At 53.4% G+C, this 19635-nt stretch overlaps 1 protein-coding gene across 4 annotated transcripts in view; it reads left to right on the top strand.

The window, feature by feature from the left end:
• The window catches only part of PHF21B (PHD finger protein 21B), a 124600-nt gene that overhangs the window by 50836 nt on the left and 54129 nt on the right, over positions 1-19635 (top strand). For 2 of the 4 annotated variants that reach the window (XM_058430981.1, XM_058430982.1), the window contains exons 1-3: positions 6616-6646; positions 7391-7618; positions 8156-8224. The exons of 1 other annotated variant lie outside the window; for it this stretch is intronic. In XM_058430981.1, coding sequence (XP_058286964.1) covers positions 6624-6646; positions 7391-7618; positions 8156-8224 — 320 coding nt within the window. In that variant the 5' untranslated portion in view covers positions 6616-6623. Of the gene's footprint in view, positions 1-6615; positions 6647-7390; positions 7619-8155; positions 8225-19635 lie in introns of those variants that run through there. One more of the 4 variants, XM_032139498.2, reaches the window with a different exon arrangement.

Raw genomic sequence — 19635 nt, 5'->3', positions numbered from 1 at the left:
GGCCACACCCCACTGGGGGTCTGCTCTGAGCCAGGAGAGGCTCCTTAGGAAGAGCCCGGTGGGGTGGTGGTTCAGGCCAAGGGCACGCTGAGCTGCCTTTCAGGGCCGAGCCTGGCTTCACCTCTCCTGGCGGGGTGGGCTTGGGCAAGTTGCTTCACTCTTCTGTGCCTCAGTTGGCACAGCTGTTGGATGGGCATGATGATACCTTTCCATAGAGTTGTTTTGAGGATTAATTAATGCTTAAAATAGTGTTTAGTGCCTAAAAATCCATAAGATGTTAGGTATTATTTTATAAGCCATGCTTGCTTGTAATACTAATGGGTGCATTTGGGTCTGACAAAGTCCAATGCATTCTTCAAAATTCCGCTCACCCACACACCTGGAAGCTGCAGGTCTCAGGAAGGAGGGCTGGGGCCTCCCCTGGGGAGTCTCCATTTTAGCAGGAAGCTCCCTCTCCACTCCCCCACTGAGACGCTCTAGCAGAGAAAACATTTAGAGGAGTTCAGAGTGTTGAAAGATCTGGGGCTGGAATGGTGTTGCAAGCAGAGAGGCTAATTAATACATTAGAGCAGGAAAAATAAAACAAAAGGGAACGTGGAAAATTAGCCGTGATCACACCACAAAAGCCCAATGGAACCTGTGGCTGGTTGGTTTGCATAAGACTTGCAGGGAGGGTAGGGAGGGGCACTCACGGGAGCTTCAAAGACAGGAATTGCTGAGAGTTCTAATTTCCAGTGTGATGCATCAAATGGGTTGAGTTTCTGCTTAAAACAAACTGGGAAGTTGTACCCCAACTAGCTAGTGCGTCCTGCCCAGGGATGGGGAATCAGACCTGTGAGAGCCATTTCTGCCCCAGCTGTGGGCCTCAGTGTCCGAGAGAAGAGTCCTGTGGGGAACTTCTCCTTCTGGCTCAGTGTTCATGGGCACCCTGGGCCTCAGAGAGAGGAAGGGGCTGCTCAGGGCTGAAGCCATCCTAGCAGTTGGGCTCCTGCTGCCTGGCCCACCCCAGCCCACTTCCTGCTCCCCGGGCTGCTATAGAAGAGACCCAAGGGTCTGCGGAATGGAGAGGAGCTAGGTCAGCAGGGCACAGGGCAGCCCAGCACACAGGGCTCAGCATTCCTGAGGGCAACTGAGGGCTGGGAGGGTGCTCGACGCAGGGGCTGAGCCCTGCCTTTTGCCCTGAGAGCTCTGTGTCACTGAGAATCTGCGCCTAGCACCCCATTCACGTCACTGCGGGCTGCCAGGCTCTCTGAACCTCTGGGGTTATTTAGAGGAGGCTTATAATTATAGGCTCTTTAAAAATCATAGAATCTTGGAATCAGACTCTTATACGCTTCTCTTTTTCAACTGTAAACATATTCATCATAGGAAATGTGGAAAGTATCGTAAAGAATAAAGAAATGGAAAAACAGACATTTATAATATTCTCCATGAGAGGCAGTCACCATTAGTGATTAGATGTAATTCCCATCAGTCAAAAGCTCAAAAACTCTGGGCATCATTCAGTCCACTTGGAACTTGACTTTTTCTTCGGTTCTGCCTCCCCGTGCTCCCTCCACCCCCAGGATAGACAAGAACCTTTTCCCATGTCAAAACAGTTTTCAGTGACCATATGCCATTCTGTTGTGGAAACATGCCACAGTGAACTGAACAGTTTCTCTAACGTTGCATACATGTTGGTTCTATTTTCTTTTCTTTTTTTCTTTTTTTGAGACGAAGGTTCGCTCTTGTTGCCCAGGCCAGAGTGCACTGGTACGATCTCGGCTCACTGCAACCTCCAAATCTCAAGTTTAAGCAATTCTCCTGCCTCAGCCTCCCAAGTAGCTGGGATTACAGGCACATGCCACTATGCCTGGCTAATTTTTATTTTTTTAATAGAGACGAGGTTTCACCGTGTTGGCCAGGCTAGTCTCGAACTCCTGACCTCAGGTGATACACCTGCCTCGGCCTCCATAGGTGCTGGGATTACAGGTGTGAGCCACCGCACCCAGCCAGTTGTTTTCTTAATTGTATACATAACACGCAGTGAGCACCATCACAGAGAAATTTAACCACAGATCTGAGAATCATGGAATCATTTCATCATAACCACTGTTACTTGGAATCTTTATTTCACTCTTGTTCACCACCTCTTTCTAAAAGAAATTTGAATTAATAAAGGACAAAAGGCAAGGAAAAGTGAGATGGGGAATGCACAGAGCTAACAGTCCACTAAAGCTAAACCTGCACCTATCCTATGACCTAGGAGTTCCGCTCCTGGGTGCAGACCCAACAAAAATGAGTGCCTGACTCACCAAAAAAAAAGGTGTTCAGCATTAGCTATTCTTTATGATAACCCAAACTGGAAACAACCCAAATGCCAGTCAGCAGTACACTGGAGATGTAGATTGTGGTCCATTCACAGAGTAGAATACTATGCAGCAATGAAAAAGGACATATGGATACAACAACTTTCATGCATCTCACAGGTGTTAATGTTGGGCAAATGCATCAAGACCCAAAGAGTGCAAACTGTGTGATCCCTTTTATGTAAAGCAGGGATTCCCATCCCCCGGGGCCACGGACTGGCACTGGTCTGTGGCCTGTTAGGAACTGGGGCTCACAGCAGGAGGTGAGGAGTGGGTGAGTGAGCAAAGCTTCATCTGTATTTACAGCCACTCCCCGTTGCTTGCATTACCCCGAGTTCTGCCTCCTGTCAGATTAGCAACAGCATTAGATTTTCATAGGAACATGAACCCTATTATGAACTCCACATGCAAGGGATCTAGGCTGCGCACTCCTTATGAGAATCTAATGCCTGATGATCTGCAGTGGAGCTGAGGCGGTGATGCTGGCACTGGAGCGCAGCTGCAAATACAGATGAGCATTAGCAGAGAGGTTTGACTGCACAGAGACCATAGTAAGTCAGTTGTTTGCATACTCATATCAAAACCATATCTGTGAGTGGCGGGTGATTAAGCTGCATCTGGTGGCAGGCTTTATAGTGGCAAGTGAGTTGATGTACTTCAGTTGTACCGCTGTGTCTGGCGGCAGGCTTTAAGTCAGAACCCGACGCTTATTTTAGTCTGTGTATGACCTGCCTGTGATGTTATTTGCCACTTCCGTCCATGCCTCTTTCCCACACTCAGCATGTGTCTCAGTCACAGTTTGGGTAAGTCCACCAGCTAACCCTAGCCAAAATGAGTAAGAAAAAAATCAAGCGTCTCTGGAGAGCTTCTTTGAAAAGGGGGAAAGGCCCAATGGTGAAACAGCAGAAGACTCAAAGAAAGCTGCATTTGAAAGGAAACACCAAGAGCCCTGCTTCAATTACGGGTTCATTGCACCAAGTGATTCACATTCCCCAAGCCCATTTTGCATAATATGTGACCACTGGCTATCCAGTGAAGCCGTAAAACCTTCAAAATGGCTTCGCCACGTGGAGACCAAGCACCTTGCATTAAAAGACAAACCTTTAGAGTTTTTCAAAAGAAAAAAAAAAACACAAACACGAAGAACAGAAGCAATGATTGAAGGCCACCACTTAATCGACTGTGTCTGCACTGAGAGCATCACTCTTAGTGTCTAACCGCATTGCTAAAGCTAAGAATCCCTTTACTGTTGGTGGAGAGTTGATCCTGCCTGCTGCTGCTAAGGACATTTGTCGTGAACCTTTGAGAGAGACTGCAGTTGAAAAGGTGGCACGTTTTCCTCTTTTGGCTAGCACCATAACTAGATGAATTGATGAAACAGCAGAGGGTATTGAGGCACAATTGTTAGAGGGGATTAATGAGTCACTGTGGTACTCAACCCAGGGTTGATGAGTCTACCAATGTTGAAAACGAGGCAATTGGCCGGGCGCGGTGGTTCACGCCTGTAATCCCAGCACTTTGGGAGGCCGAGGCGGGCGGATCACGAGGTCAGGAGATCGAGACCATCCTGGCTGACACGGTGAAACCCCGTCTCTACTAAAAAATGCAAAAAATTAGCCGGGCATGGTGGCGGGCGCCTGTAGTCCCAGCTACGCGGGAGGCTGAGGCAGGAGAATGGCGTGAACCCCGGGGGACGGAACGCCACTGCACTCCAGCCTGGGCGACAGAGCGAGACTCCGTCTCAAAAAAAAAAAAAAAAAGAAAGAAAACAAGGCAACAATGCTTGTTTTTGTGCAATATATTTTCAGGAGGATGTGCATGAGGATGTGTTGTGTGTGCTTTTGTTGCCAACCCACACCACAGCTGGTATTCAAGTCTTTGATTACATATCAGGAAAGCTGAATTGATCACTTTATGTTGGTGTGTGCATGGACGGAGAGACTGTCATGGCTGGACGGCTTTCTGGTTTCATTACTCAGGTCAAAGAGGTCACTTCTGAATGTGAGTCCACGCACTGTGTCATCCATGGAGAAATGCCGGCCAGCCAAAAAATGTCACCTGAACTTAACAGCGTTTTGCAAGATGTGATTACAGTGACCAATCACATTAAAGTACATGGTTTAACTCACATCTATTCTTGCAGCTGTGCCAAAAAACATCACCTGAATTTAAGAACGTTTTGCAGGATGTGATTCAAATGATCAGCCACAGTAAAGTGCATGCCTTTAACTCACGAGGTCTGTTCTCGCGGCTCTGTGAGGAGATGGACGCAGTGCACACACGTCTTCTCTGATACACAGAAGTGAGATGCTTTCTAAAGGTAGATCACTGGCCAGAGTTTCTGAGTTACGAGAGCTGCTCCAGAGATTTCTTTTAGAAAAATAGTCCCCACTGGCAGCATATTTCAGTGACATAGGATGAGTCGCAAAACTTGCTGACTTGTGCGACATATTCAACCTGCTCAACAAACTCAATCTGTCACTTCAGGGAAGAATGACAACTGTGTTCAAGCCAGCAGATAAAGTGGCTGCATTCAAAGCCAAATTGGAATTATGGGGGTGACGAGGGAACACTGGGACTTTTAACATGTTTCAAACACTAGCAGAGATTTTGAAAGAGACGGAGCCAGGGCCTTCTCTCTTCCAGCTGGTGCATGATCACCTACCTCAGCTTTCTTTTTTCTTTTTTGAGACGGAGTTTCGCTGTTGTTGCCCAGGCTGAAGTGCAATGGCATGATCTTGGCTCACCGCAACCTCCGCCTCCCACGTTCAAGCAGTTCTCCTGCCTCAGCCTCCCAAGTATCTGAGATTACAGGCATGCACCACTACACCCAGCTAATTTTGTATTTTTAGTAGAGACGGGGTTTCTCCATGTTGGTCAGGCTGGTCCTGAACTCCGGACCTCAGGTGATCTGCTGCCTCAGCCTCCCAAAGTGCTGGGATTACAGGCATGAGCCACTGCGCCTGGCTCCTACCTCAGCTTTCAAAAGAGCTTGAGCGTTACTTCCCAACCACCAAAGAACCCCAAACTGGGAAGGAATGGATCTGCGACCCATTTGTGGATAAGCCACGCGAATCACCCTTGTCTGTGCTGGAAGAGGATCAACTGCTTGAGACTGCAAATGACAGTGGCCCTAAAAGTGTGTTTGAGACAACTTCAAATCTCCGTATGTTCTGGATGAAAGTCAAGGTGGAATATCCTGAGATTGCTACGTGAGCACTGAAAAGCCTGCTTCCATGTCCAGCATCCTGTCTTCGTGAAGCAGGGTTTTCTCTCTTTTTTTTTTTTTTCCAGACAGAGTCTCACTCTATCACCCATGCTGGAGTGCAGTGGCGCAGTCTCGGCTCACTGCAACCTCTGCCTCCCTGGTTCGAGCGATTCTCTTGCTTCAGCCTCCCAAGTATCTGGGACTACAGTTGGCACCACCACACCTGGCTAAATTTTTTTTTTTGTATTTTTAGTAGAGATGGGTTTTGCCATGTTGGCCAGGCTAGTCTCAAACTCCCGACCTCAGATGATCTGCCCGCCTCAGCCTCCCAGAGTGCTGGGATTACAGGCATGAGCCACTGCGCCCAGCCCGAAGCAGAGTTTTCTGCAGTGACAGCAACCAAAACGAGATGATGGAGTAGACTGGACATAAGCAACACATTTAGGGTGTCACTGTCTCCATCACCCCCAGATGGGACTGTCTAGTTGCAGGAAAACAAGCTCAGATCTCCCGTTTATGCTATGTTATGGTGAGTTGTGTAATTATTTCATTATCTATTACGATGTAATAATAACAGAAATAAAGTACACAATAAATGTAATGTGCTTAAATCATCCCAAAACCATCTCTCTCCCAGGTCCGTGGAAAAACCGTCTTCCACAGAACTGGTCTCTGGTGCCAAAAGGTTGGGGACCACTTATGTAAAGTACAAGACAGGCAGCATCACGTCCGAACGGGACAACAGCGGGGAGGAGGGACAACAGCGGGGAGGAGGGACAACAGCGGGGAGGAGGCCCTGGCGCCCTGTGCTCTGGGTCCTGAACTCGGCGGTTATTGTCTGGGTGTGGATGCAGGAGGAGTTTCTCCAGCGGTGCCCTTGAGCCCCGCCCACATCGCTGTTTGTAAGTCGTACCTGGATAAGTAAAAAAGAAAAGGAGGCACAGCAAGCAGAGCCGAAGTGATGAACTGAAACAGATCTGAGCTTCCGGGAGCCAGGGCCACACCCTGGTCATCAGCCCTGTGCTTGGAGACCCAGACTCCACCTGACCCCTGTCCTCAGGCCTTCGATGGACAGCAGTGGCAAGAGCAGGTACGAAAGCAGAATTCACACTCTGGTCCCCACAGGGTCCACGTGGAAGTTGTGACATGACAGGGAGGCAGAATTTGGTGCCTGTGCTGCCGAGCGGGGCTGCAGTGAGTGCTCTGGGCCCAGCCTGTCCCAGGAGATGCACCCAGAACACCTGGAAGGCCCAGAGCCCTTCCCTCTGCCAGGCCATTCATGGGAGCTGCATGGCTGAGAGGCTCTATAGGGCAGGGGACTGGGCCCTGGCGCTGGCCAGGATTTAAGGCCCAGCGGGCACTTCCTAACAGCATCCATGGCTGTCAGTCACCTGCCCATGCGTCGGTCTGCTTAAAAACAAAGGCGGCAGAGCCCTGCCTTGCGAGATCATTTTAAATGAGATCGTGAACGTGAACAGAATGCTTGGTGCCAAGTAGGTGCTCAGAATGGCAACACACAGACTGGAGGCAGCCCTTCCAGAAGCACTGAGAATAGCAGGGCCGAGGGTGGGGGCGGGGATTTTGCCTGGGGACTGGGACAGCTCAGCCTGCAAGGCCAGGCTTCTCATGGGGCAGGGCTCTGCCACCCACGCAGTGTGCGATCTTGGGCCACTTGCTTAACTCCAGTGTGCCTTGGTTTTCTCACATTTAACAGGGGATGAATAACAGGACCTCCTGGTGGCATTGTCATTGGGCTCCAGTGATGCCAAGTGGCTGCAGCCCCCTTAAACGGAGCATCTGCTTGGCCAACCTGTACCCTGTGCCCCGTTTCCAGGTCCTGCAGAGTCACCAGAGGCTCCTGCTACTCTCCCTCCTTCTGTGGCAGGTGGCTGAGCTGGCAGGGGCCTCCACAGTGTCACCGAAGGTTCCCCAGCCACAGGCTTCTGTCTCCCCTGCCGTGTTCATGGCCTTGGGCTGGGGTGGGGAGTGTGACGTGCAGCCCCTGGAATCCTGAGCATCCCCCTGAGATGGAGCATGAGGCAGGAGAGTCTCCTGCAGGAAGGTGGAATTGATTCTACCCACGTACCATCCATCCACCCTTCCATCCATCCACCCTTCCATCCATCCACCCGTCCATCCATCCACCCGTCCATCCATCCACCCTTCCATCCATCCACCCTTCCATCTATCCACCCTTCCATCCATCCACCCATCCATCCACCCTTGCATCCATTCACCCATCCATCCATCCACCCTTCCATCCATCCACCCGTCCATCCATCCACCCTTCCATCCATCCACCCACTGTCCATCCATCCACCCGTCCATCCACCCTTCCATCCATCCACCCGTCCATCCATCCACCCTTCCATCCATCTGCCCACCGTCCATCCATCCACCCTTCCATCCATCCACCCTTCCATCCATACACCCTTCCGTTCATCTGCCCACTGTCCATCCATCCACCGGTCCATCCACCCTTCTGTATGTCCACCCACTGTCCATCTACCCTTCCATCCGTCCACCCACCATCCGTCCACCCTTTCATCCATCCATAATAACAGGACTTCCCGCGTTTCCTCTTTCCCATCCCACTCAGTACGTGTACACTGAGCGCCCAGGACGCCAACACTCTTCGAGGCATGACCTACTCCCTATGCTCTGAGAGGTGAGAGCCCAGCAGGAGGGACTGAGATTGTAGGCATGTCGGGAGGGCAAAGAAGGTGCTGGTAGAGGGTAGAATTGGGGTATCTGGCCTAGTCTGGGGGTGTCAGGGGAAGCTTCTCAGAGATAGGGAGCGCCTCTAGTCTCTGGCATCCCTCCCCACCCCCAGTCCCAGAAGTACTTGGTGCCTACTCCACTCAGCCTGGGCTCTGCTGCAGTGCGCCTCCTCTGAGAAGCTCTCCCTGACCATTCAGGCTCCAGCAGGCCTCCCGGCCCCCATGCTTCTCTCCCGCTGGGCCTGACTCTCCCTAATGAGCCAGTGGAGGCCAGGGCTGTGTCCACCTGTGTGTGGTTAGCTCTGGGTGCTTGGCACACTGTAGGAACTTGGTAATTATCTGGGGAGTAAGTGGGTGACTTGGGCAAGAGGCAGGGGACAGAGTGACCCAGGCAGAAGGAACAGCACAGGTGGCCCTGAGGTCACCCTCAGGAGGGGATGGTAGCATCTTCCCCATCTCACTGCCTGGGGCCTGAGGCCCAAAGAGTTCTGGTACCATCTGGGAGGCACTCAGCCCCCTTTGGAGCCCCAGACTCAGGGTCAGGCTGACCCCTCGTGCTTACCCACAGCTTCCTGCCAAGGTCAAGGTAAGCAGGACTGCTTTATACCTCCCCCCAATTCTGCCAGTAGTATTTGGGAGAAGACTGGTCAGGTGCTGGAAGATGGCGTTCCTGGGGTTCCCCATCACTCCCTGTCCCCACGATCAGGCCCTTCTGCAGGCACTCATTGCCCTGCAGCCCAGGTGCAGGGGATCTGAGCAGTGTGGGGATTTGGGGCTGGGGCCAGGGAAACAAGCCCCAGCTGTGTGGGCACTGTGCTGGGAAACAGGCCCCGTGCACTGAAGCACAGGTGATTCTGCAGAAAGCACAAAACTGTGTACTCTCGGTTCCCACCCAAGGATGGGAGGGTCTCAGATTTCTAGGGGCGGCTGCTTGGGAAGCATAGACAGGTGCCTCCCATGCTTCATGTCACTCAGCCGGAGTTAAATCGCCCCATTCACAGGGCGCTGGGGGAGCCTGGGTCAGAGCCCTGCTGCTTCTGCCCAGAGCGAGGCTGTCTGTTCCCACTGGCGAAAGCCAGGTGTCCGTGGGCCTCCCAACACAGAGGAGATAGATGGTAACACACTCACACCTGAGTCAGGTCTTCAGGAAACCCAGGATTTCTGCAGCTTTTTGTGTACTCGGAGGGTTTTCCTGCCATGGTAACCTGAGAAGCAAACCTCGTTTTCACCAGTGATTTAGAGGCAGGAAATTAATACAGGAAACAGGCAACGAGTAAGCCGTTGCAAGCACCTTTGAGGTGCAGGCACAGCCCTGTGTGCAGGAATCTCATGTGCTCCTAAGAGGTAAGTATTGCTCTAATTCACGGAGGAGGAAACGAAGGCTCAGGACTGCAGCAGGAAGACGGGAGTGACAGTCGAGGCCCAGCTCTTGCCTGACTGTGCAGTCGGATGCTTTCCTTCCCCAAGTCCTTCCTTCCAGGCCTCTGACTTCATTAGAGCTTCTGAACCCGTGCGATGGGCTGGGCAAAGGGTTTCTTCCTCCATTCATTCATTCATTCATTCACCCATTCACTCACTCATCAGGAGCTTGGTCAGCTTGTTTCTTCCTGGCTCTGAGGATGTTCTTCTCGAAGCAGACATTCCCATTCGAAGGCCAGGACCCCACCATCCACATCTAGCAGATAGAGGAAGCAGGATGGGCCAGCGTGGCCCTGTGATGCATCATTTGCTCGTGGGCAGGCTCAGGAGTGGACTTGGCCTGGCATCTTAGGAAATTCCCTAACTCTGCTGACGCCGGCTGTGGGGTTCCTAATTTGTCCAAATACCGAGGCAATAATACAAACGTGTTATTGATGGCAGGGCCTCCAGGTGGCCCTCATTAAGTCTCGATAGCTCCCAGAATCCAGAGGGTGCCTCAGATGACCAGAGAGAAGGAATGGATGGAAACAGACATCAGAGGTGAGCATGCCATGGTGCCCCTCGTAGCTCCCAGCACAGGCGTCCAGCCCCTGGGCATTGGCCCCTGGCACCTTGAGGCCCCAGAAATAAGATGCACACGGAAAGGAACCTTATTTCCTCCCCAAATTCCCTTGAAAGGACGTGGTTTCTGAGCAGGCTCCTGCTCAGGGCACCTTTGCCATCAGGGTTCTCATAGCCTGACAACACACGCCATAGGTGGAAGCCACTGGATCCTGGGTGCAGAGTCCTTCACTGTCTGCAGAACAGCTGCAGCCTGGAGAAACTGAGGCTCGCGGGGCTCAGCATCTTACCAAAGGTGGAGCAGCAGGAGGGTAGAGGAGGGCGCTAGATTGAAGCCAGGTTTTCTGACCCCAGGCCCAGCGCTGTTCCTTCCCTCAGGGACCAAGTGTGCTGTTGAGTCCAAAGGGCTGAAGACATTTTACTGAGCAGCTACTGTGTGCCAGGCCCAGGGGTTTTCATCGGCATGAGACCCAGTTGCTAGGAGGAGCTCGGAAGCCGGGCCTGGAATGTTGCAGGTGGCTTTTCCCGGTGCCCCACCACCATGGTGCCAGGGCTGCTGCCGGGCTGGACGCTCGGGCTGCTGCCACCTCTTGGACCAAAACTGGTAGAGACTAAGACCAGAGCTGAGGGTGAGTGTCACACGGCCCAGGAGTCGCTGTCATGTGCCCGGCCACTGAGTGTGGACCCCAAACCCATCCATCGAAATCTAAACCTATGTTTGCTTTACAAAGAAAGGGGGTGGGAGTGGGGCACAGCAGTCAAGTATCCTGGTGTGAGCCAGCTGCCAGGGCTCGAGACGAGGCCACGGGGCCTGGAGGAAGCTTGCAGCTGCCCGTGTCCCCTCCCCACAAGGAGACGGAGATGTAGCTGAGCCTGCTGGAGAGCCGGGCCCCGCCCAGCACCAGTGGGGCCTTTCCCAGAGCCCCACATGCTCATCGTTCCCAAACATTCCCTGGTACATCCCTGGGATCTAGCTCAGGTGGGGCTCTGCTCAAAACAAAGTAGGGGCTTGGGTTTTTCTGGCCCCCCGAACCCCGGGGCCAACTCTGTCCTAGGGATTATGGCCCTGCTGGTGTAATCAACCCCCTGTGCTTCTGTGTCCCTGAGCCCCTGGCTGTGCTACTGGGGGACAGGCACAGGGACTGTGTGCTCCTGGGGACGAGCTCAGGGACTGCACGCAGCTCTTTTCTCCAGGCTGGGGGGAGGGGATGCTGGCGAAGGCTGCAGGCAGGCAACCCCGGAGCATGTTGGGGAGCAGCATGGAGGGCATCATGGGCAGGAGGGGCTGGCTTGGGGGGCAGAGGTGGTGCTGAGCAGGATTCAATCCACATCTTCCATCTACTTTGTGTGCTCTTGGCTTTGGTCAGCCCTTCTGTGGGTGGGTGGGGTCCCTCCCCGTTGGGGGTCCACCTGTGGGTCCCTGCCTCAGGCTTGTGTCCTAAGCTCTGAATCCCTCTTTCTTCACTGAGTCACATGCTTCACCCTGGCCCCCAGGAATCAGCCACTCCAGCCCCGCCCCATCATACAGATGGGGAAACTGAGGTCCAGCCGGGGCGAGGGTTTGCTGCTGAACCAACTCCTACACCCCCGTCCCAGGTGTCCTAGGACTGCCACTCCCTGGGAAGCCTGGGCGGTCCTGCCCTTCACGCGGCTCCCCGACAGCTCGTGCGCTGGGCCTCAGCTCAGGGGCCAGGCTGTGGGTGAGCTGTGGGCACCCTCCTCCGAACCTGTGCCTTGGCTGTGTCCTCAGGGCCACAGACCTCAGTGCCCTGTGTGGGGCAGCTGCTCCTAGGGCAGCCTGGAGCACACATGGGCTCTGCGGTCAGCTGCCTGGGCTGGACTGGCTTCCTCCACCTCCCAGCACTGGCAGGTCATGTTTCCCTGTGTGTTCAGTGGGAGGGGAATAGTGCTTTTCCACGGAGCTGGGGAGATGAAGTCTGGGACTGGCCTAGGGCGGAGTTGGTCAGGAATTGGTGAGATCCCTGCAGTTATTCTCTTGCCCCCGGGCTGTGTGTTCCAGGGTCCTTGGGCTGAGGGTGCCCCCAGGGTCCTACTGTGGCTCAGGAATCTGGCAGGGCCCATCGGCTGCCCTCCAGATGGTGCCTGGCACACACTGTCCCGGTGGCCGGGCTCTGTGTCCCAGGGCCCCACACCAAGTGTGAGATGTTGCAGGCTCTGGATTTTCTGCTCCTGTCCCGTGTCTGGCTGGGAAAAGGGAGAAGGCGGACCCTTTGGTGGTGCTGGGACAAGCGCAGATGCTGAGCCTGGCATCCCAGGCCCTTCTGGCCCCAGACTTGCTGTCCCATGTCAGGCTGTTCTGAGTCCCCAGGGCTGCACTCCCCACACTGGGCTTCGGACCGTGTCGTGGCCTTTTCTTTCAGGGTCCTACTCATTGTCGTCTCCTCTGGGAAGTGGCATCTCTCTCTGTGGTCTCACAGATGGGGTGGGGAATGGGTCTGTGCCCACCGAATGGGCAGTCCCTGGGAGACAGGGCTGCTTCTGACTCAGTGCTGTGTCCCCTGTACCTGGGGTGGGTGATGCGTTAGTGAATGAATCGATGACAGGTGGCCCCCCCAGCCTGTGCCCCTGCCATCCTCACCTTGGCTGGTCACCATGAGCAGGTCTGTTTCCTGACCAGAATGAAGGCCTGCCGTATCCCCCTGCCCAGCACCTAGTGGGTGCTCCCGAGCCTGCATCAAGGCAGAGGCTTAAAGTGATGCTGGCCTCCGTCCACTCCTGCCCCATCCCCCTGCTAACGTGGGAAGTGAGGTTGGTGGCATCTCACAATTTTGCATTGTGCCTACCACAACGTCAGAGGAACAAAGCGATCCAGCTGGGTTGGGATCTGTGATTTTCAGGTCTTTCTGGCCCACCTCTTCCACGGCTGTTACTCTAAGCAGTGGAGATTAAAACCGGAGCTGAAGTGGCCTCAGGGGAGGAGGAGGAGACTGAGCTTCCTCTTGAGGTGTAGGACTGGGAGGCCGAGTCACAGAGGGACAGACTGGCCTGACCCACTCCAGAGCAAACAGTCCTGGAAGGGCACAGCCGCTGAAGTCCCCGTTGAGAGCTGGTGGCGCGGCATGGCGTGGTGCAGCTTGCAGGAGGTAGCACTGCTGGACCTCTGGAGGTCTCTGGAATCTCCCTCTGGGTGTTGCTGACTGGGAATCTCCCTCTGGGTGTTGCTGACTGGGAATCTCCCTCTGGGTGTTGCTGACTGGTAGCTGGGTGGTCTTGGGCAGGTCACTCAACCTCTGATCCTCCATTTCCTCAGGTGTAAAGGGAATGGTCATTGTGAGCACACGCAGCGTGACATCAGGACTGCGTGGCGCTGCGGGGTGCTGTGGATGTGGGTCATTACTGTTCACGAATCCCGCTGCTCGTGCAGCAAACATTTGTTGAGCCTTTACAAATTGCAATGAGTTGGAATGTTTAGAAGTTGATTAATGGAAATTAAAATTACATTCCATGAAACGATAGTCCCCCACTCACCTCCACAGCCCCAACCCAAGGTTTGGACGCCTTCACATGAAGAAGGGGGTGTTGGCACCCTTCCCCTGTGACCATCTCACCCACTTCTGCCCACATGGGCCAAGAGTTTGCCTCTAGTCCCTGAGCCTTGTCCAGCTGACCGGGGCTCTGGAAGGTCCCAGCTGCTGGGGTTAGTCTGCCTCTTCCTTCGGCCCCTTCGCCTTCTAGGTGGGGAAGCAGGTGCTTCACAGAAGTCCCTCCTTCCCAGTTATTTTTATTTGTCCACCGGAGTCTGAGAGCAGCGTTCTCTCATCCTTTCCCTGTCCTTCCCCACCCGCCACTGTTTCCGGGGCCATTTGGGCAGCCTCTCAGGCGGCCTCCTTCAGCCCCTGGGATCGTCCTGATCCCTTTCAGTTGTGCCTCATAACTTGGGACCCCAAAATCTGAAATTAAAATTCTCCTCCATCCTGTTGGCCCCCGCTGCGCGGTGAAGCCTCATTATTCCGGCTTATTAACAGGAGGACTGCGTGGACAAGGGGTGCCTGTGATGGGGCTCGCAGCGGGTGGGTGGGAGATTAGCAATGCTAATGCTGGTAATTAGGGATGTGGCGTTGGCGCTGGGTGCAGGCTTGCTGGCGAATTTAAGGGCCGGATTTCCTGTTAGGAATGTGGGAATAATTAAGGTGGCTGGAGGGTGTGGACAGGCTTGCCCGGAGGCAGGTTCAGGCCGTCTTGCCAAGAGGAGGCATGGAAAAACTGGTGATCTAAACCCGAGGCACCTGCCCTGGCGGAGGTGCGGCATTTTAAGCACTTCTGCATTTCACAGATTGCTTTTTACAGAAGGGGAAACTGAGGCCCAGGGTGGCAGTGGCTTGCCTGAGTCTCCACCCCACTGGCCTCTGGCTGTATTTTGAGGACGGGGACTTTATTGTTGTCCCCACCACCTAACTCTGGGCTTTTTGAGTTTTTGATAGATCCATCACTCTTCCTGCTTAAAGCCCAGAGCCCAGCCACGTCTTACTCATCCTCACCTCCCTGGGCCTCCGCAACCTCCTCCCGGTCTCCCTGCCTCCGTGGGCAGCCTCTTCTCCATCTTGCATTACTGGGCAGCTCCTGGACTGCTGGGCTCCCACCTCTACCCGACTCCCTCTTCCTCAGACCCACCCTCCTGCAGGTGGCCTTTGCTGCCTTCGGCCCCACCCCTTCGCCCCTCCCTAGCCCTGCTCCCACCCATCCCCTGTGGCCGTGACTTCTCCTGGTCTCCTCGCTGATGCCGGGACAGGATGGGCTGGGTGTCCCAGGGTTACCCCCGCCCCACGTCTGGGAATCCTACTTACCTTCCAAGACAGCGCCAGCATCTCCTTCACCCCTTCCTGGTCCCCACTGTGCTCACAGATGCGTTGAGCCCCCTCTGCCGCCCCCACCTGGGAAGCTCCTGGGAGGTCCAGTGGGAGAACCTTGGCATTTGCTCGGTGCACAGTGCTTCCTGCATTTCATTCAAACTTCGCAGCAACTTTGCAAGGTGACAGGTGAGGCCTCAAGTGGAAACACCAGTCACACATGGCAGTCCTGGGGCAGAGCTCAGACGTGTTCTACCCACAGCCCTCTCTCCTTCTCGACTTACCTCACTGCACCCTGGAGCTGCGGAGTCTCCCCAGCCGTGGGTGAAGGAGCGTCTCCTGCCTCTATGGGTCGTGCAGCTTCCCCAGTCCCTGGCTCATCACAGCAGCCTGCTTTTGGCTCAGCGGGAGTCTCCCTCTTCCCCAGCCCCATCTGAGCCAATCTTGAGTTTTCTACTGGAGACTCCTAAGGGGCCTTGGCAAAAGGCAGGAAGGGCCTGCGCTTGTGCAGCTGCTGCAGATGGTCGGTGCCGGCTCTGAGCTCTCGCACTGGAGGCGCCATGTGTGTGCAGCCCAGCAGCCTGGTGGAGGTTTTGTGAAGTCCTTGGTCTTTTTCAGTCCTCAACTGGCTCCTGCTTTTCTGCAGGTCCAGGTGCTGTCAATACATAGCAGAGAAGTGAGACATGAGTCCTTCCTTAGTGCCTTCCTGGTCATCAGTGCAGCCAGAGTGCATTTATTTCCATAATGGCGCATCTAGATTTCCTGCCCCATATTCAGTGCCACCCAGAACCTGTTCCTGATCCTGGTCCTGGATCTCCTCCTAGAGATGGCACCTTATTTTTCAGGCCCTCATTGACATAACTATGAATATTGATTCCATTCCAAATAAAGCATCTTAGCCATGCAGCTGCCAAAAGGAGAGGCTATCAGTGCTGCCCCTGAGAGGGCAAAGGTCTGTGCACCAGCCGGGCTCCTCCAGCCGCCCCCTTGGCCCTGCCTTTCTACGAGGGTTGGAGCTGCAGCTCTTGTCCTTAATTTTAAAATATATAGATTTTTTTGGCCGGGCACAGTGGCTCATGCCTGTAGTCCCAGCAATTTGGGAGGCTGAGGCGGGCAGATCACTTGAGGTCAGGAGTTCCAGATCAGCCTGGTCAACATGGTGAAACCTCGTCTCTACTAAAAATACAAAAATCAACCGTGCATGGTGGCGGATGCCTATAATCCCAGCTACTCCAGAGGCTGAGGCACGAGAATGGCTTGAACCTGGGAGGCAGAGGTTGCAGTGAGCCGAGACCATGCCACTGCCCTCCAGCCTCGGCAAGAGAGCGAGACTCTGTCTCAAAAAAACAAAAAACAAAACAAAAAAACGGGCATGGTGGCATTTACCTGTAATCTCAGCTACTCGGGAGGCTGAGGCACGAGAATGGCTTGAACTTGGGAGGCGGAGGTTGCAGTGAGCCGAGATTGAGGTACTACACTACATCTGGAGCGACAGAGCGAGACTCTGTCTCAAAAATATATAGATTTTTAAAATTTGAGATAAAATTTGCATACCTTGAAATTCACAGATTTTAATTGTACTGCTGGATGAGTTTTGACAGTTATGTACACCCAGGTAACTTATACTCCAAAATAGAGCATTTGTATCATCTCAGAAAATTCTCTCCCGCACCTGCCCGATCCATGCTGCAGAGCACCCGCTGTTGAGATTTCATCACCGTGGATTAGTTTTGCTGCTTCTTGAGCCTCATGTCCGGGGACGCCTGCGGCCTTTGTGTGGGCTCCCTTCATTCCACACGGTGCTATGAGGCTCCTCCGTGTTGTTGAGAGTATTTGTCATTCTTTCCCTGCGTGTTTCTCAGTGGCATCCCGTGGCGTGGGGGTCCCACAGTAGGTTTGCCCACTCACCAGTTGATGGACGTTTGAGTTGTTTTCCCTTTCAGGAGATTATGAATAAAGCTACTCTGAATTTTCATGCACACGACGTTTTGGGGATACAGGTTTTCATTTCTCTCGTGTAAACACCTAGGAGTGAAATTGCTGGGTCAGAGAGCACAGGTGTGTGTTTAATTTTGTAAGAAATGACCCAACTATTTTTTGAAGTGTTTGCACTGCCTTCCACTCCTGCAGTGGTTTGTGAGAGACCCGGCTACTCCTTGATGGCCCAGCTCAGCCCACTTGGGTCTCCGTCCTCAGCGACCTGCACCTGTGCTGAGCATGCACATGTGTTCACACCTGGTGGCCGCCTGGCTGTGACGTCTCCCTCTCTGCCCAGCCTTTGAGACTCCTTTCTCCCTGGAACTTGGTCCTTCAAGGCTTTCTCGTAGTCACTGCTCTTGGGATGGACAGGATTTTTATTTTGTCTGGGTGTGTCTTGATGTTACCATGGAGTTAAAGTTTCCTCATCCTTCCACTTCTTCAGCAGAAGTGAATGTTCAGCCGGGTGCAGTGGCTCATGCCTGTAATCCCAGCACTTTGGAAGGCCGAGGCAGGTGGATCACTTGAGGTCAGGAGTTTGAGACCATCCTGGCCAACATGGTGAAACCTCATCTCTACTAAAAATACAAAAAAGTAGCCGGGTGTGGTGGCGGGCACCTGTAATCCTAGCCACTCGGGAGGCTGAGGCAGGAAAATCCCAGGAGGTGGAGGTTGCAGTGAGCCGAGATTGCGCCATTGCACTCCAGCCTGGGCAATAAGAGTGAAACTTCATCTCAGAAAAAAAAAAAAAAAAAAAAAGGATGTCCACAACGTTTGTCTTAAATTGTAAGTTTCCTGTAGAACAGCATTATCTAATAAAAGTGTAATGAGAGCCATATGTGTAAGTTTAAATCTTCTGGTAAGCCACAATAAAAAAAAAGTAAAAAGAAACAAGTGAAATTAACTTGGGGGGGGCGGTGAAAATCATTTTAATAATTATTTTACGTAACCCAATATGTCCAAGATATTATTTTGCATGTTCTTCATTTTTAAAATATTAATGAGATACTTTAATATCTTTTCATGAGTCTTTGAGGTCCCACTTGAAGCCTGTCTCAGCTCAGGTTGGCCACTTGTAAGGGCTCACCAGTAATGGATGGCAGGAGGTGGTCCTGTCTCGAGGGGGCAGTGAGGCATCCAGGTGGGATGTCACACGCAGATCTGGAGCTCGAAGGAGAGGGACTGGGGACAGGAGGCGACGGGGCTGCCGGCACACAGGGAGAGATGAGGGTAACAGGCCAGGAGCCAGCATTTCTGCTGGGCCAGAGAGACAGTCGGCCTGAGGCTGTGGCCTCTCTACAAGGAGCCGCCTTCAGAAACAGGCGGGACCCGCAGCTTCCCCTGTGCCGTCCCTACCGGACATGGCCAGGGAGGAGCGTTCCAAGGCTCATGCAGGTGACAAGGCGGACCCCACAGCCCCATTCCATAGCTCTCCCGGGAGGGGGCTTGGCCCATTCATCCCAGGAGTGAAGACAGCAGGCGGGTTCTTCACGACCCTTCAAACAGATGTTCTCCACGGTATTCGGAGGACAAGGAATGTTTCCGCCTCTCCTAGTACATTTAAGTCAAAATCTAAAGCTTATTTTCAACACGTTATTTGCACAGTTACAAGTGCTGTTCCTCCTAAAAATACCCCAGCAGAGAGAACAGAATGTGGTGTGTCTCCTGGGCAGCACGGTGCGGCACCAGGCTCAGCTCCAGGCCGCAGCCCAGAGTGGGTTCGTGCGAGGTCGGAGATTCCCCGAGGAGGGCAGAGACAGGGCAGAGCCACCCCTTCTTGAGCTGAACACTTTTCTAGTCTCGCTAACTCTGCTCCCCCTGTGAAGCTGGCATCAACATCTCCATCTTACAGATGAGGAAACTGAGTCTCAGGAGGTTAAACAGCTTGAAGTCACAGCTGCAGAAGGCCCTGTTGCCCTCTCCCATGAGAACTGCCACTTTCTTGGGGCCTCCAAGGTGCCAGGTGTGAGCCATGTGCTTCTGTTTTTTTTGTTTGTTTGTTTTTGAGGCGGAGTCTTGCTCTGTCGCCCAGGCTGGAGTGCAGTGGCATGATCTCGGCTCACTGCAAGCTCCACCTCCCGGGTTCATGCCATTCTCCTGCCTCAGCCTCCCGAACAGCTGGGACTACAGGTGCCTGCCACCACGCCCAGCTAATTTTTTGTGTTTTTAGTAGAGACAGGGTTTCACCGTGTTAGCCAGGATGGTCTCAATCTCCTGACCTCGTGATCCACCCGTCTCAGCCTCGCAAAGTGCTGGGATTACAGGCGTGAGCCACCACGCCCGGCCATGTGCTTCTGTTTTAACTGTTAGGGCAAACCTGTGTGAACGTTAGTTCTCCCTGTTTACAGAGGAGGGAAACTGGGGCTCAGGGAGTTTGAGTAACTTGTTCAGGGTCTCATAACCCTTAGGTGGCAAGACTGGGGTTTGCTCTCAGATCTTTGGGCTATGTTCCTGAAGCTTCCAGTTAGACGCAGGTCAGAGGGAGTGTGTCTGGGACAGGGGTGACCACTGGACGGATTGCCGCGATCCTTTTTCTCTTGATGAAAGTGAATATTTGTACTGCGTGGGCGTGTGTGTTTAACCAGCCACGGAGA

Source organism: Hylobates moloch, unplaced genomic scaffold (assembly GCF_009828535.3).
Source record: "Hylobates moloch isolate HMO894 unplaced genomic scaffold, HMol_V3 SCAFFOLD_19, whole genome shotgun sequence".
NCBI classification, from domain to species: domain Eukaryota; kingdom Metazoa; phylum Chordata; class Mammalia; order Primates; family Hylobatidae; genus Hylobates; species Hylobates moloch.
Note: the sequence above shows the minus strand (reverse complement) of the source record. Positions and strands in the feature narration are given on the sequence as shown.